The sequence below is a fragment of the Sinocyclocheilus anshuiensis genome, unplaced genomic scaffold, assembly GCF_001515605.1.
Source record: "Sinocyclocheilus anshuiensis isolate Anshui unplaced genomic scaffold, SAMN03320099.WGS_v1.1 scaffold207, whole genome shotgun sequence".
Lineage (NCBI taxonomy): Eukaryota > Metazoa > Chordata > Actinopteri > Cypriniformes > Cyprinidae > Sinocyclocheilus > Sinocyclocheilus anshuiensis.
The window spans coordinates 3,261,750-3,278,672 of record NW_015551045.1 but is presented as its reverse complement, the minus strand read 5'-3'; the positions used below and the strand labels follow the sequence as shown (position 1 = coordinate 3,278,672).

Here is a 16,923-nt window from a genome sequence, read left to right as displayed (position 1 = left end):
TACGTAGGTATTAGAATTCACAAATGGATGAGTAAAGGATGACAGACTTTTCATTTTATTAATTGATCTTGGATGGTTGTGGGGTGATAAGCCGAGAATCCTTGTGCCATGGGAAATGATAATATGACTGTTGCAGCTATGCTAATGCTTAACCTATTTTCAGAGTATATTTGTATTAGTATATGTGTGCAGAGAACTAAGTGGAACAATCGTGCAGCTGCTGACAGACAGGATGTAACACAGCGGCCCATAACGACAAAATGTCTCAGAGTTACATATGTTATCTGGTTCCCTGAGATGCGTCATGACGTTGATGCTATGAGAACACCTTCAGTGTGTGCTGGTGTCTGAAGCATGTGTAAAAACACGGCAACACATCACCAAGGAACAAAGGTGTCTGTGCATAAAGTTGATCAAGTGGAATGTGTTTCCCAGCCTTGGCCAATCAGATTGGTGTGTTTACATGTGCTTCAAACACTGACACATGATAAAGGCATTCCCATACCATCAACAAAGGTGTCTGTGCATAAAGTTGATCAAGTGGAATGTGTTTCCCTGCCTTGGCCAATCAGATTGGTGTGTTTACATGTGCTTCAAACACTGACACATGATAAAGGCATTCCCATACCATCAACACCTTGCTGCAGTGTTAAAGTTCCCTCAAAAGGAAACACTGTGATCTTGTGCTTTTTAAGCAGTGCTCAAATGTTTATATAACTTCAAGCATGCTCCTGGACACAAACAAAGTCTCACATACAACCTGCTTTTAAATGTATAAAATGCAAAATCATTCAAGTAATAAATAGCGCCCAAATGATTGTCCTCAGAAAATGATCAGTAATCTTATGTGTGCCTCCTTTGGAGTTTCTGAAGAGGTCTTAACTCATTTAAGCTACATTTACACGACAACGGTGTAGTCCAAAACGGAAAAGTTTTTCCCTTGCGTTTTTAAAAAGTTTAATGTATACATGACAACGTTTTCAAAATGATTAGCATTTACACATATCCGCGAAAATGGCCAAAAACGCTGTATTACGTATGCCAGGCCAATAGTTGGCGCTGTCACCTTGTTAGTAAACAGTAGTGATGCAAAGTCCAATTCATTTCCGCGAACCGGTTCTTTTCGGACAGATCGGCTCATTGAACCGGTTCAAAAAGCCGATTCATCAGTTCCTGACGTCATCAAGCAATAACGCTACGCATTTCTTTTCTAACAACTCAGTGCCATGTGATCCTCAGATACGACTGACTGACCAATATTGACTAGCCTACAACTTGGATAAGATTCCTAAAAGTTTCACACCTACAGCACACATTACAGACATTGTTGCACAAACGCGAATATGTTCTACATGTCTACAGTATAAAGAATTAATAAACCAGACTTATAAACTCCTTGATTTCGCTTAAGCAACTTTAAATATAATATGCATGCACAATAAACTAGTGTCAAATTTATTAACATCACTCGACAGAAAGATTCTTGCAGATTTTAATAAAATGTAAATTAATAACAGTCATAATAAGCATATTTCCAGTACGCGCCTCAGGCTTGCACAGTATTGTCAACTCACTCATCAGAATCTTCGGTAATCCTTGGCAAACTTTGCCACGGCTCATTCGGTTCTTGTTGAGTCCTCGGTAATCTTCGAGACAGTTCTGTCGAATCAACTTCGACAGTTGGTTGAACCGGCTCATTCGGTTCTTTTTGAGTTGGACGTGCTACTTCGGCTGTGCGTCCTGCGTCATCAAAAGCCAGTTCGATTTGTGAACCGGCTCAACCGGTTACTTCCTGAGAACCGGCTCAAAAGAACGATTCGTTCAAGAACCAAACATCACCTGTAGGGAAGTGACGATTATATGATCTATATGATGCGTCTCCGCTGTTGGTTGTCGGTTGGTGAAGTAAATCCACACTTTGCTGAAGAAGCGTTAGCAAACTCTTGAGCAGCAACAATAGTACCATATACTCCACCATTGTTATGTATGTTTGTTCGCGCTTGCCTTTAAAATCGACACATACTGCACATGTCTACATACCTAACATGTACTACCCACGCACATGACGTCACCGTTTTCAAAGATTCCCGTATTGGGTGTTTACACAGAAACAATAACGGTGCCGTTTTCAAAAACTTGCACTTTGAAACCCGTTTTCAAAAATATGCGTTTTCAGTCCCCAAAACACCGTTGTCGTGTAAACGAACAGTCAAAAAAGTCTGCAATCAAAAGTAAGATATTTCATAATGAATGGAAACTAATTTCTCAACCATTTATTTCCAAGACCAAACAGGTCTGTAAAATTACTGCATGTCAGCACTTTGCCATTTGTTTCTGTTATTTCTCCCAAGTAATTTGAAGAGAAACATTCATAACAAAGTTGGTACTTCAATTAATCAAAGAGTAATAACATATTCTCCTGGGCAAACACACTCCAATCATATTCCAATTAGGCTATTTGAGAGTTTCCGTTTTTGAATATTCTGATTAGTTTTCTAAATCAAAAGGGAATTCCTAGGTGGAACAGCATAATATATTAGACAAGATAGTGTTTATTTCCATTTCTGGCCAAACCATCAAGATTTGAAATTAAAATAAAATGCTTTACTGCTTTGCAGTGATATTCCAGTCAGTGACCGTCAAAACTCTTAGAAATGAAGATGACAGAAATAGGTATTAAATGGCAAATTAAATATTTAAACTAGCTCAGTTATATCTTGGAAAGTATTACATTCTTTCAAGATATGGCTTCATTGAGGTTTGCTGAGGTTGAAGTTCTCCACATAATTACAATTGACCATTGCGTATCACCGACTCAGTATATGAAAATTTTATAATTACCCAATAGCTGCTTATGGGTTATATTGTTAGATATTAGAGATATCATCAGAATTATTTTCAGCTGCTCCAGTAGCCTTGCAGATGAGGTCTCCACATGAGGAGTTTAGTTGATGCACGCTGAAATTGAGGATATTACTTTGCACAGCAGGAATCCAGAGTCTTTCTCCTTTAATCTGAGTATGTCCTCAGGAAAAAACAGAGATATCGTCAGAACAGAAAAGAATATATATCGAATTTGGATCATTTATGAAGCGCATGGTTCCATCCATCCATTCTCCAAACCACTTGTCCTTTGTAGGGGATGCTGTAGCCTATCCCAGGGACTTTGTGAAGCCTATAGTTTTAAGATATAAAAAGGCTGTTAATGTAATACTCACCAGAGTCACTTTTGCATTAGATTATGGAAATAATCTACGATTATGGCCCATTCAACCAGGTGGGTTGCATTCTATACTAAGGCTCTGGCAAGAGGTGTCCCCTTGCAGCAAGTGTGTGGTGCGGCAGTCTGGTCCTCTCTTCACACATTTGCCAGATTATATAGTTTGGATGTTCATGCTACTCCGGGCTCGCATGTCCTTGAGTCAACATCCCAGAGTCATGTCTGAGACCTCTTCAATGTTTGTGCACACACACTACACAACCTTGGGGGGTCCAGACACTTCCAGTGCGATGGTGTTGGAATTCTCATTCCCATTAGCATTATTGAAACGCAGCATCGTTTGTGTTTGACACACATGCTTCACAACTAGTCGAACAAAGAATGTTCTTATTAGCGTTATTGAAACGCAGCATCTCGTTCCCGCTTTTTAAGGGAACAGGGTTACAGTCAAGTAACCCGAGACATACCCCCAATGCTGCGCATTTTGCATGACAGAAAGTGAATTTTCAGTTTACATGTAACACATTTCAAAACCAAATGGACTGTATAAATACAAATGTTCATATTCATTTTCTGTGTACTATAGTGTTGACTGTTACCAGTAAATGTTTACCTACTGTTGAAATCTGTTTCTAAAAAGCTCAGTGTAATACACAAGAGCAATCAGCGAAAAGCATGGCAAGCAGAAATTGTCAACAAAAAGTAGATTAAATATTACATTTGTTTATAAGAAACATTTCCATGATTGACTACCAGGGTTAAAACAAAAAAAATCAGTCCCACTTTATATTAAGTGGCCTTAACTACTATGTACTTACATTTAAATTAATAATTTGGTACAATGCAGTTATTGTGTACATACATGTTTTTACATTGTACTTATATTTTAAAAATACCTGCATGTAATTACATCTGTAATTAATTTCTGTAATTACATTTATAATTACACTGTTGACCCATCCCTTACACCTTAACCTACCCTTAAACCTACCCATACCACCAAACCTGTCCCTAACCTTACCCATATCCCACCTCAATAGCAGCAAAAGTGTTTTGCAATACAATATGAACACAATAAGTACATTGTACTTATTTTTTGATGTAAGTACAAGGCCACTTAATATAAAGTGGGACCAAAAAATCTGATTAGTAGGCTCACATGGTGACAAAAACCCTTTTCTTTTTTTCACGATTTTTTATTGTTATCTTCAGTATTTATTATTATATGTGCCAATTCTTATAAATGTAATTTTTATACTTTTATTACCAGCATGTCATGTAGTATTTAGTGTTTATTTTTAATTGTACAAAAATACAGTTTGGGGGTTATTAATCTAATTATTTATTTAGTTATAATTTACAGTTTTCCTCAGTCACTTTGGAACATTTCTCAAAGCACAACTGAACAAATGTTGATAGGTTCTCTGTTGAATAGTCTTACCCCACAAAAAATTAAAAAAATACAAAATAAAATAATGTGTGTGTGTGTGTGTGTGTGTGTGTGTGTGTGTGTGTGTGTGTGTGTGTGTGTCCTAGTGCATTGCATAAGTCATTAAAAGCAAAATAGTTGTACCAGTTGTCATAATCTGTCAAGCAAATTTTCTATGTTTTGTTAATGTCCTGAATTGATAAATTGCTCTCAGGAGAATCTTGATTGTAATTTGTTAACAGACCAACGGTAAATGTGAATCCAGTTCAAACTCTTGCAATCGATATCCCACATATAGTTTTGTGCACTGTGGAAATTGATATATGGCATACAGAAAAAGTGCAGACGTGCATTTTCTGTAACTGTCATCAAAACTGTAGCCATAGTTTACATTAGGGAATACTGACAGAGTACACTGTTGACAACATAAACATCTTGTTTGTGAGCAATGACACAATGATTTGTCATTCTGATGGCACTGATACATTCACTGATAAATTACTTACTTTTGAGAGATGATCTAAGGATTTTGAGCAAGTTACAGGCTTTTGCAGGTAATCCATTGAGCGGTGCTGTTTGTACGAACTGTTTTGAGAAATCCACTTGCTGATTTGCAAATGTTAAGGGTGATTCGAGAGATGTACCAAAGTAATTAAGAAAATCGTAGTTGCTTTGGTCATTTTATTTGTTATATCCCTCCATTATGTTATGTTCTTAATTTCAGTTATCACCTGAACTTCATAAGTGATTAGGTTGTATTACTACATTTTTTTTTTTTTCTACATGTACTTTGTTTGCTATTTCATGCAAAGTGCATAATTTACTTTCAATGAAATTGTTGGTGTTTCTAGAGCTTCAGGGTATGTTTACAATTCAGAGAACCATTTCTCCCTCTCTCTCTCTCTCTAATCTTTAAACAATAATAGATACATGTTTTTTAAATTTTATATTACCTTTATAATAAAATAAAATGAAACGATAGATTTATTATATACACACATCATCCTAAAATAAGTTTTATATAAGCTTATTTTTGTATTTCTTATTTAATAAAGATTTAAATATTTCTCTCCCTCTCTCTCTCTCTCTCTCTCTCTCTCTCTCTCTCTCTCTCTCTCTGTATTTCAATTTTCAATTTAAGTGTGCTTTATTGGCATGACAAAAACTGTACATTTGTATTGCCAAAGCAATTGCAACTAGGCTACTTACAAATAGTGCACATAACAGAAAGAAAAAGAATAATAGTAATAATAATAATATATATAAAGTATTAAGCATGTAGTGCAAAATGAATTACTAATGTATGTATGTAAACTAGAAATAAAATAAAATAAGGGATTAGAGAGATTTACAGAAGCAAAATATACATCTAAATAATATAATACAGTAATATGGCATAATATAATTTACATGTGCTGGAAACATCAGATCAGGGCAGATTGAGTGTTTTCTCTTCTATCGTGACAGGCAGACACATATTGAGCAGCAAACGCACAGCAGTTCTTGTGTTCTTCTAACAGATATGGCAGTTTCTCCTGGTTTGAAAGAGTTTTAAATGTCTGATGGATCTGCTGTATTTTATCATAGAACACTGTCCGTATATCTGTGTATTTGGAGCATTCTGTTAGGAAGTGCAGTTCTGTTTCCATCAGATCACAGTGTGAACACAATCTCTGCTCCGGTGGCAGCCATGTTTTTTTTGTGTCTGCCCATCTCTATCATCAGCTTGTGTCCGCTGAGTCTGTATCTGGTCAACGTGCCTCTCAGTTTCTTGTCTAACACTGTGTACAGATACTCTGCCATACTGTACTCTCTCTTTAGGGCCAAATAGCATTGCATTTTACTCTGTTGTTGTGTTTGGGTTTGCCAATGAGTGATGTAATTATGTTTGATTTGTGCAGTAATCTGATTGATTCTGATGTGTTTAGTGTTGTTGTGATTCAGAGCATCAGTAGATGTTAGTGATGTCACAGTGTCTGGTTGTGGTGACCTGGACTGGCCACTTGAGGTCGCTCTCCTGTTTCTTTGTTTTATGTGTTCAACTCCAATTCCCATAGTTCCTTGCTTGTCATTCTGTCTGATCATCAGCACCTGTTTATCAGTTCCGATCACTTTCACCTGCTAGTCATTCACTCATTATCCCATCTATATATACCATGCTCACTCTGTCTGTCATTGCGGCTATATTGTATTTGTCATTCCCTTGTCTGTTCTTTGATGCTGTTCATAGTTCACCGTGTATCTGTTCCTTGTGTTGGATTACCTTTTGCCACATTTTCATTTCTGTTTTTGATTATTTGTTACTTTCAATAAACTGCACTTGGAACTTACCTTGTCTCTCCTGGCATTCCGTGACAAGTGAAGCATCAGGACTGAAGCTCTGGATCAGCTGAGGGAGCGGGTTGCTTTCCTTGCTCATCTCTTGGTATTGCAGGGCTTTATAATGATATGATTGGGGGTCACTGAGCTTCAGATGTTTCTAGAATTTAATTGCCCTTTTTGTATCTTTATTTTTACAGGATATTTGCCTAATTCTGCCCTGCATGCGTTATTTGTTGTGTGCCGGTGCACATTTTTTACAGAGTTCTGCATGCAGGGTCTCAATTGGATGTTTTTCACATTTGGTGAAATCTTGATTTCGATTTGTCAGTGGATTTGGATTTGGATTGGATTGAAATTGGATTTGTCACACCTCACTGCCATAGAGGGCAATGGGTTCAATTACTGATTCTAATATTTTAAGCCAAATTCTAATAGGGATTTCTATAGGACATTGCCGTTAGGACAAAGCCCTGCGTGCTTTATCTCTCAGTTCTTTCACAGCATGATTAAAGTTTCCTGTGGATGTGATTTTCAAACCCAGGTAGTTGTAGTGTGATGTGTGTGTTGTCTGGTTAGTGCCTAATGTAAATGTGTGTTGTGTTGTGTTGTGTAGGGTGAGGCCGGGGGCTGCAGATCGCCAGTTCATTGATGTAAATGTTAAATAACATTGGGCTCAAAGGGTTAGTTCACCCAAAAATGAAAATTGTTGGCGCAAGCTACATTAAAGTAATTATTAAGTTTTGAATATGGATATTTTTCTTACAAAAACGCATCGATGGCATCACCATCACCTGGAAACAGTTTTTCCCCTTGTAGGAACTTCCCATTGGAGTCCATGAGGATGGCAATGTCAGACTCTGTTTTCACTGGCTGTTTCTCAGCTGGGGTTGTAGCTCTAGTGTTTTTCTGAGGTTCAATCTCTGGGTTTCTGGGGGCTGCCTGTGTTTATGCTTACCTTTTGGCTGTATCTGGGCTGTGATGGTTTGGTGGATGCCGGAGTTGTGCTGCTGGAGTTTGGCTGTGTAGGTGTGGGGACTTTGGGGGCATTTGCAGGGGTAGGGAGACACCTCATCTGTGTTGTTAGGGTCTCTATCTGTCTGTCCTTTTGTTGTAGCTCAACTTTGAAGCATGTGAGTTCCCTCCCCATGTAGTCTTTCATTTCTGAAAATTCCTTCCCCATGATCTGTTGAAGTTCTTTGAGGTCTTTTTTTGAGTGTTTCCTTGTCCTGATACAGAGTGTCAATTTCCCTCTTAAGTTCTTGGATGGACATTTTCAGCTGGTTTCTTATCTGGTCCAGCTGTTCTCTGAGTTGTTCAGTGTCTTTAGTGGTCAGGGCATGGACATGCTCACTCAGTTCCATTATTTCCACTTCTAGCAGTGCTAAGCTGTGCTGTAGCTGAACAACTGTGTTGTGTAGTCCTGTGCTTGGGGGAAGGCTGATGTTCTCTGTGGTTTCTGGAGTGGTTCTGTTCTCTGTATTGTTATGGGTTGAGGACTCATTTTGATCAGTGTCTTCTGATGTGTCTGTAGGGTTCTGTTTGCAGGGATTTGCTTCATCTCTTTCCACCATATCTTTTAAGCAGTGGAAGGTCTGCTCAAAGTTTGTGAGGGCAGCATTGTTTCCCTGTACCATTACAGTTCCATTTTGATATGTTTATTGTCAGGTGTTTGTTCTCTTGGTCTTTTTCTGAGTCCTCATAAATGCACAGTTGCCTGCCTTTACAGATTCCATGTTTGGTGTGATACTGGAACAGTGTGCACTGTGCAGGAAGCTGTGTGCCATGCAGTCAGGCATTCTGTGTAGAAGAGCAGGTTTGTGGTGATGGTTTTGCCCCTACTGTTTGAAGTATCTTTAAACAGTGTCTCTGGGTTTTCCTTCTGTGTTTTGAGCTTGTGTTGTTGTCTGCTCTTCTCAGACTGGATGTCTGGGGGGGTAGGAAAAGGTGTGAGCTCCAGTCCCCATTGCTGGTGTTGCCATGGTGATGCCGTTTACAGGTCTTTGGTATTGATAGTGATGGCTCAATTATTGCTCAATCAGGAGGTGTGAATGAAAATGGCCCTTTTTTGTTATTTTAAGTTGCTATACAGTTCTACAGCTGTAGAATGCCAGGGAACTTTTGGTCAAGTTTGTTTTGCAAAGTTTATAAATATATATATATATATATGTAAAGTGTCCCTTTTTAGTTACATTTCTCTTGACAAATTGCTTATAACATTTATTTTAGTTGAATTAGAGCTCTTGTAGTCTTACCTCCATCAAATGGAAAGTTGAGGACCTATTGGTTTGGTTTGTCCTTTTGCAATTGTTTGGTCCTTGTTGTTTGTAGATAGAAAGGTTATTTCTATTTCAGTTCTTTCAGTTAAATCCTTTTTAAGATGGAATAATCATTTTTGTTAATTCAGTGAAGTTTGTAAGTGGTTCTTTTCCTGTTGTTTTTTGTGTTTGTTTCCTTCTGAAGCCTTGTTGTATGGCCCACTCCAGTGTCCTTTTGTTTAGGTTCCACAAACTTTCCTTGTTTTCAAGAGATTTTCTCCTAATTTCTTCACTATCTTTGACAGCAATTCATTTTTTGTTAATTTTGTGTTTTTATCTTTGGTTTACCTCATATTAGAAGCAAGAAACTCTAGAAAGTTCAGGAGCTCATGTTGTGCAAGACCTCTCTCTTTCTCTCTCTCTGTACTCTCTACTTGTTAAGCAGTTGTAGTGTTGATCACATATTAATTATCTTCTAAGCATTTTCTCTGTGAACTCCAGGAGCTTATCTTGCCAATACCCAATGCAGATGAGACCTAAGCTAAAAGTAACAGTTGTATCAGTGTGGGTCATGATGGGCTTGTATTTGGGATCCTTTACTAATGCTGACATAAGCCTAGACTGTAATTTAAAGACTCAGGTGCTGGTGTAGTAGCAGGGATCGATGGTCTGTGATTGGGAAGCAGCATGCAGCAGTCCCTACTGTGAGATCCCTAGCACAGATATTGGCATCAGAAAATAGGGCCAATGGTCTGGCATCTCCCAGTGCAGAACTCTAAGCTGAGCGTTTTTTGTTTGTGTTGGTGTCAGTAGTTCCTTTGCTCTTCTTGTACTACAATGCATCGTAGTTTCTACATTAATTGCTTTGTTTTTCTTTATTGGCTTGTCAGTCCTGGTAAAAACTTGTGACACTACAGTATGTGTAACGAAGGTGAATATTTACGCATTGGGGTGGTCAATATAAGCACATTTAGTAACTAGGGCTGGCAATGGGGGTACACAAGGGGATTGAGTCCAGGGAGTGAATTTCGAAAGGGAGGGGGAGGTATTCAGATTCAAACTGATTCTTTTTGACTAAACAGTGGCTTAGTAAACACCCAGAATACATTAACAACCACTTAAGAAATCTTTAAAAATACCTTCATAACCACATAGCACTGTGACGGTGAGTTTTGTGCTGGTAAGCACCACTTTAATGTAGTTTATTCTTATAACTGTCAAACAAGCAGATTTTGGTAGCCCACTTCATCAAAATCACTCATGTCCTGTAAAGCTGACTCTGCATATTAAATCATAGATGATCACAGAGGATTACACTCGTTATCCACTGTACCTTACCAGCTTATTTTCTGAACAGTTGATCAGAGGTCTAACTAAAAGTGAAAATGTTTGCACATAGTTGCTACATAATGAGTAAGGATTATAGCGTCTGATAGCATGATATCAAATTCTTCTACGTGCAGCAAAATCCTCAGTGTGTAACCTAATGACACATTTACAGATTCTTATTTTCTACTACTTATAAAGGAAGTAAAAATCTTTGAAACCAGCCACGAATCAGCTCATTGTGTGATTCTTATCAAACCACTTTAGACTGAAGTAGTTTACCCAAAATACCCAAAAGTTATTTTATGATATTTTTATTTTAAGAGCTTGACAGTTCCCATTATCATTCAACCTTAGTGACTGGGAAAGAGTGATATTCTGCTCAATTTCTCCCTTTGTGTGCCACTGAAGAAAGACAGTCATACAGATTTACAATGACATGAGTGTTAGTTAAAAACGTTTTTGTGGGTGAATTATTCCTTTAGAAGAATTTTGAAATACAAAATAACAGCAACATCATATGCAATGTGTATAGAGCTCCGGACGTCACGTGACCCATTCTGTTTACACCACCATGCTGGCAGGCAGGGACAGCTGGGAGCGAATGTGAAATGAATGGCGCCAGCATGAGTTTCAAGGCAACAGAGTTCACTGCGTACTTTAATTCAAAAGACATAGACCTGTACATAGCAAAACTTAATAGATTAAGCATAACAGATCCCTATAATGCCCCCGTGGTGCTTTTAACGTGTAGCCTATCAATAAAGGAACTGATAGATTTCCTGACCTGCAGTATCCTGATATCTACAACTACCTCATCAACTTTCCCTCATAACATTACTCCGGAGACTCGTTAAAAGCCTACAAAAGCCTGGAGGTGTACAAATGGATGCAATCTAATTTTTTGAGGAATATTCAACCTGCTATGTCGTCACTGGAAGGGTAAGTCAACTGTGTTGTTAGCTAACGTAATCGACCCTAGCTGTCCTTGTAGGTAGCCAGCATAGCTATATCACTGTGAGTACAGTAGACATCATAAATGTCATAAAATCTTACCCGTTTAATCCCAAATTTTCTGTTGGTTAGCATGTTTTATTGCAGTGAACCATTTTAGTCGACTATCGGGATCCTTAGGAATACGATAAAATGATTTCCCCTTTGCTTTATGGGACAATCGCGTATATATAAATAAATATATATATATGAAAATGCGTATTTTTGAATTAAAGATAACTTAGAGATTTAATATGGGCTGCTTTTGGTGTCAGGGTTCTGTCACTTCGGTCTAGTGTAATTCATGGTTTTGTGACAGAGCCCTGACACTCCCGTCATGTCTTTGTTTTCATGTGAGCGTGCGGCTTCGAGAGTGCTCGAGCCGTGCGCTCTCGTCTGCGTGTACTGTTTCATGTTGGAGCGTGGTGTTCGGATCCCGGCACTCAGGTCTTGAGTTTCGGTTTCGTTTCGGGGTCCGGACACTCGCGCTCCATGTTCTGTCTGTTGTGGGAGCGTGCGGTCTCGAGTTCGCTCGGCCGTGCGCTCTTCTGTCCACGTGTTTTGTGTAGCAAGCGCTATTGAGTCCTCGCTCCATCCTTCATCCCCAACCCTGACATTTGGTGCTTGACACTTTTTTTTTATTGGTCATTTTGTGTGTTTTACGAATAAGAGTAAGAGAATAAGACTACAAGGTTAAGAAGCTTACTTAAATGTAAAATGTTTTTTCTCTATTTTGCAATAAAAGACGGCTTCCCTTATTGATCACGTCTCGGGTAGATTGCATGTTTTCTTGCACGGCGGGATGTTGGACTCATGAAAAATAATCACGTAGTTTGTATTTGCCAAAACTGATTTACCAAAGTCAAAACACGGACAGAATTGGCGTAAGCGCAAGCGCCGCTTAAGTGGGAGCGATCAGCCAGCAAAGGATTCTGCAGCCTTCCTCAAACAGTTATGTTCAGGATTTTCTGATTTACTTAACGAATACTGTGTGAGGGGGCAAGAAACGGACGAAGGGAGGTCACGTACGGGACACATAAATTAAGTCCAATATATGGGACGTCCCGGCTAATACGGGACGGTTGGCAAACCTAGCTTTCCCCTAACCATTGCTCTAGTGCTCTCCTGATTGCCTGCCAAAATGGTGGAGTTTAGAGTGCGTGATTCAACCTCCGGAGCTCTATACAGTACATGCATGTAATAAAGCATTGTAGATTATTGTGGTTAGACTACACTAGACAGCTTCTGTGTTTCTTATTGTGTAAGCCTGCTAACAGAGGCTCTGTTTGTTTACTGGCATACAATGTTTCCTGCTGTGCCATTCCTCCTATGATTGTGTCTCAAGAATGAAGCCTGGTTAGATATTCCTATAGAGACCTGGAAGCTACAACTAGACCACCTCTGTGTGTGTGTGGTCCAAGCTTATAAATTTAACAGAATGGTTTTTTTTTTGTTTGTTTTTTTGGAATCTAAAATAGCAGAAAGTTTTGTGTACATACAGTTTGTACAGCATAAAAACCATTATGCCTACGGGAAGTCCACATAAAACATGGAAACCCAACATGCATGCGTGCGTGTGTGTGTGTGTACTTGGTATTCCCTACATTATGCTGTCCAAATTTCCCCATAAGCACAAGGATATTAATATCAGTAAATTTTGCCCTAGTGGGGACATTTTTCTGGTCCCTTTGAGGAAAACAGCTTAAAAAATCAGACAGAACTCTATAACTGTATGCTTCCAGGGCTTATTTTCCTTATTGTCACTGCAACTCCTTCAGCTGTGACTTATTCACAATACAGCCTCGAGTACCTTATTGCTTTTATAAAACGGTTATCACACAATACAAATATTACAACCAAAAAATGTATGTATTGGTACTTTTTTAAATTGCATTCATTAAATCCTATCCTTCTGCTAAAAAAGAGTTCCTGACAGTGACAGTAAATGGCAAGAGAATGTTCCGGTGTAACGTGCCTCATCTTATGTAGCTCAAATAAAAACAGAGAATAGGAGCTGTACACCTCATTTATTTTTCAACAGCATATATGATATTTTCTCACATATATCTGCTTATCTCTCAGCATGAGAAAATGTCTGATCTCCCATATAAGAAGACTTTTGTTGACGGGGGATCAGAATAAAGGACTGAAACTAACTGTTTTATAAAGTTATTATATACAGTTCATCAAAACTATGCATGGTGCAATGCTACATCAGTGTAGAAAGCACCTGATTAAACTCTGGCATGGATGCTTTATGAACACAATGCATAATATCACACACAAAAGATACAACTGTTTAGTGAATTTGCCCTTCACATTACAAAATGTTCTCTATAGCCGGTGGCCACCTTCTGTCACGGTGCAATGTAAACCTTTGACTGTTTTGCATGTAACAAGCCTCTGTGATTGCTTTAAGCAATCTGTTCTAATGTTCTAATTTATGCATTAATATATACCATTGATGCATATTGCTTGAAGCTATTTTCCTTTGTTTTTTACAAAATCCCTGATCTTTTGTTACGGGGCTGAGGAAGTCCCTGAGATGTTTCCCACAAGAGCCTTGGACAACTAATCAAAGCACTTGTCAAAAGCAAACTGCAAAAGCCTATTTATCAGCCTGCAGTCATAACAGTACCCAGATATTTGGACGTGTATGGACGAGCACGTCCTAATTAATCTAACAATTAAATATGGGAAATGCAATGTGTTAAATACATTTAGCACAGATTTTGTGGACATGTTTGTACCAGTGCACCTGATTCTATAATTATTTGATTAAAATGAGTGCTAAAACTATGCAAATGGTATTATAAATTATTCTTAGTGCATTCTCTCTTGTGCATGCTATATTATGGCTTAATATAGTAATATTTTTGTTTATACATTATTGCAGATTGATTCGATTGCCAAAATGTCATTACGTTAAATTTGTCATCAGCACATTGAATAAGAATTTGGATTTACCTTTAAAATTAGATATGCTGTCATGAATACATAGTTTTTCTTACTGCACTGAATGTATTTCCCACTTCTATAAAGAAACAAAAAATAATACAAGTATATAGCAGGGATTAAAGTTCCGTCGCTACGACGGATTTCCGTCAGTTCATAAAGACAGTAACTTGCTTCATTCCTTAATGATTCAGCCGTTCGAACGAATCAATTGAATGAATGATTCATGATAAAATTAGTGACTTGCCACCACCTGCTGGCAGATTTAGTTTCATTTTTAGCGTATAATTTCAGTTATTTCTGTATTCAAAATTTTATATTTAAAACAATCTCCACATGAATTTATGAATTTAATTGCACTCATGCCACCTCTGAGCCTCATTAAACGTCTGAAAATGTACCTACAAGCCACTTTTGTGTTCTTCTGTGCCACCTCTGTAGTACAAATTAATTTATTAATACTAATTTCATATGATTGGTAGCTTATTTGTCTTTATGAACTGACGGAAATCCGTCTTAGCGACGGAACTTTAATCCCTGATATAAAAAATTGTGCAGTAAGGGAAAACAGGGATTTACTAGAGTCCATTAGTAAGATGAATGCTTCACTTTTGCTCAAGAAAAGGTGTTTTTATTGCTCTATTTTTTTCCTTTTGACTCTTTCACAGAGGCGAGAGTCGGCTTCCTTCTCCAAGAAGACCAACAACACTTTCAACATCGTGGGAACCACCTACAGCATGAGCGTAGCCAAAGATCCCGGACTGACAACCGTCTCCAAGAGTGCCACATCCACGTCCACCCCATCCCAGCCGGTCCGAGAGATCCGGCTGCCCAAAATGGATGGGGAATACGTGCCGGAGGGTGGAAGAAAGTCATACAATCGTGTCAGCAAAGTGGACAAGATCTCTCGTATCATCTTTCCAGTGCTCTTCTTCATCTTCAACCTGGCTTACTGGGCCACTTACGTCAACAGAAAGCCGACCATCAACCGGTCCAGCCCACAGAAATGAATATGGAAACCAGAAACAAATAAATAAACTGCCAGTCCAGTCTTAATCAGTAACATGATGCTACTGCTACTGTGTTCATTTTCATTTTTTAAGCAACCATGTAGATTTTTTTTTTGTTTTTGTTTTTTTTGTATGTGCCATTTCATGTGTTGCATGAGTAAAGTATGACAGTATTGCTGGTCTTGTACAGATGGCCATTATTTACCCACTAAACCCCTCCCCCACTCCTCACACTGTGTATCATCAGAAGAAAAACATCAGTCACCATTGGCTTTCAGTCGCCATCGGCGAGAACCTGTAGCCTTTCAGCAGCCATTAGCGATGTCCGTAGGCGCATCATTACTACCTGTCTGTTCTTTGACTCTTTGCAAACCCAGAGTATTATATCAGTAGTGTCATCTAGATATGTGTTTACATCCCCATGGGTCTATCAGTGCATTTTTCGTCCAGTGATTCTTATTGTTTAAACAGCCTGAGCAGGCTCCAAGATAAAGAAACTGTGTGCCTTTTTAATCACTCGCCGTAGAGATGAATAGTTTGGCACATGCTGACATTGTCTTCAAGCTTACGCCTGCCTAAAGAAAACGTCAGTGTTGATTGAACTCTCACAGGATGGTATTAAACTCAGAGCTGTCCTGCATGTGAGTTGATTTAGTGCTGACGGCTGACTGTAAGGCACTGGGCCAGACAACGGTTCTTTGTTTGAGGCCAGTATGAGCAGTGTGCATCAGACCCTCATCTGAGGATCTGAAATGCTATGAAACATTTCAGCTGTGAAGAATATAAAGACTGGATTTTAGATTTGGGCCAGTGCCACACAGGAGGAACATGCATTTCCATAACCTCACGCTGAAGTGTTGGTGGTTTTGGTAGATCATTACACTGGTGATTTTATTATTATTATTATTATTATTATTATTTATTTATTTATTTTGTGTGTGTGTATGTTTTGTGAATGCACTATTTTTATTAATATTCATATTTTGGCAATTGCAAGCCAGTTTCATAGTTTCCTGTCTGTAAAATTCCATGCAAAATGTCGTTGTAGTTTTAAGCATATATTTAAGATAATATGAGAACATGCACTCAACGTGGATGTGTGCATATTTATATGCTGTTATCACCATTGTTCCCTTATGATTTTATTTCTTTCTCATAGTGTTTTCAATTTGATTATGCATCTCGATTTCGAAAAACAATCTTTTTGCATTCACGTAGGAAGTGCCAGGTTTACATGTGAATTTAAATTTAAATGAGACATTTTTGTAGATAAACTAAAAAGTTGCGTAAAGTATGTACTTATGTGACAGCAAGCTATATTAAGCAAAAAAACATTACCTTTGCCATTTCATTCAATTCATTTCATGAACAGTGTACACTAACATTTTTTTTTTTTTTTTTAAAAACTGCTAA

At 38.2% G+C, this 16,923-nt stretch overlaps 1 protein-coding gene across 1 annotated transcript in view; it reads left to right on the top strand.

Annotated features, from left to right (window-relative positions):
- Positions 1-16,392, top strand: part of LOC107661712 (gamma-aminobutyric acid receptor subunit alpha-3-like) — a 151,893-nt gene extending 135,501 nt beyond the window's left edge. Inside the window, exon 10 of the mRNA XM_016451454.1 lies at positions 15,169-16,392. Within this exon, the coding sequence (XP_016306940.1) occupies positions 15,169-15,510 (342 nt within the window). The 3' untranslated portion in view covers positions 15,511-16,392. The remainder of the gene's footprint in view (positions 1-15,168) is intronic.
- Positions 16,393-16,923: the final 531 nt, after the last annotated feature.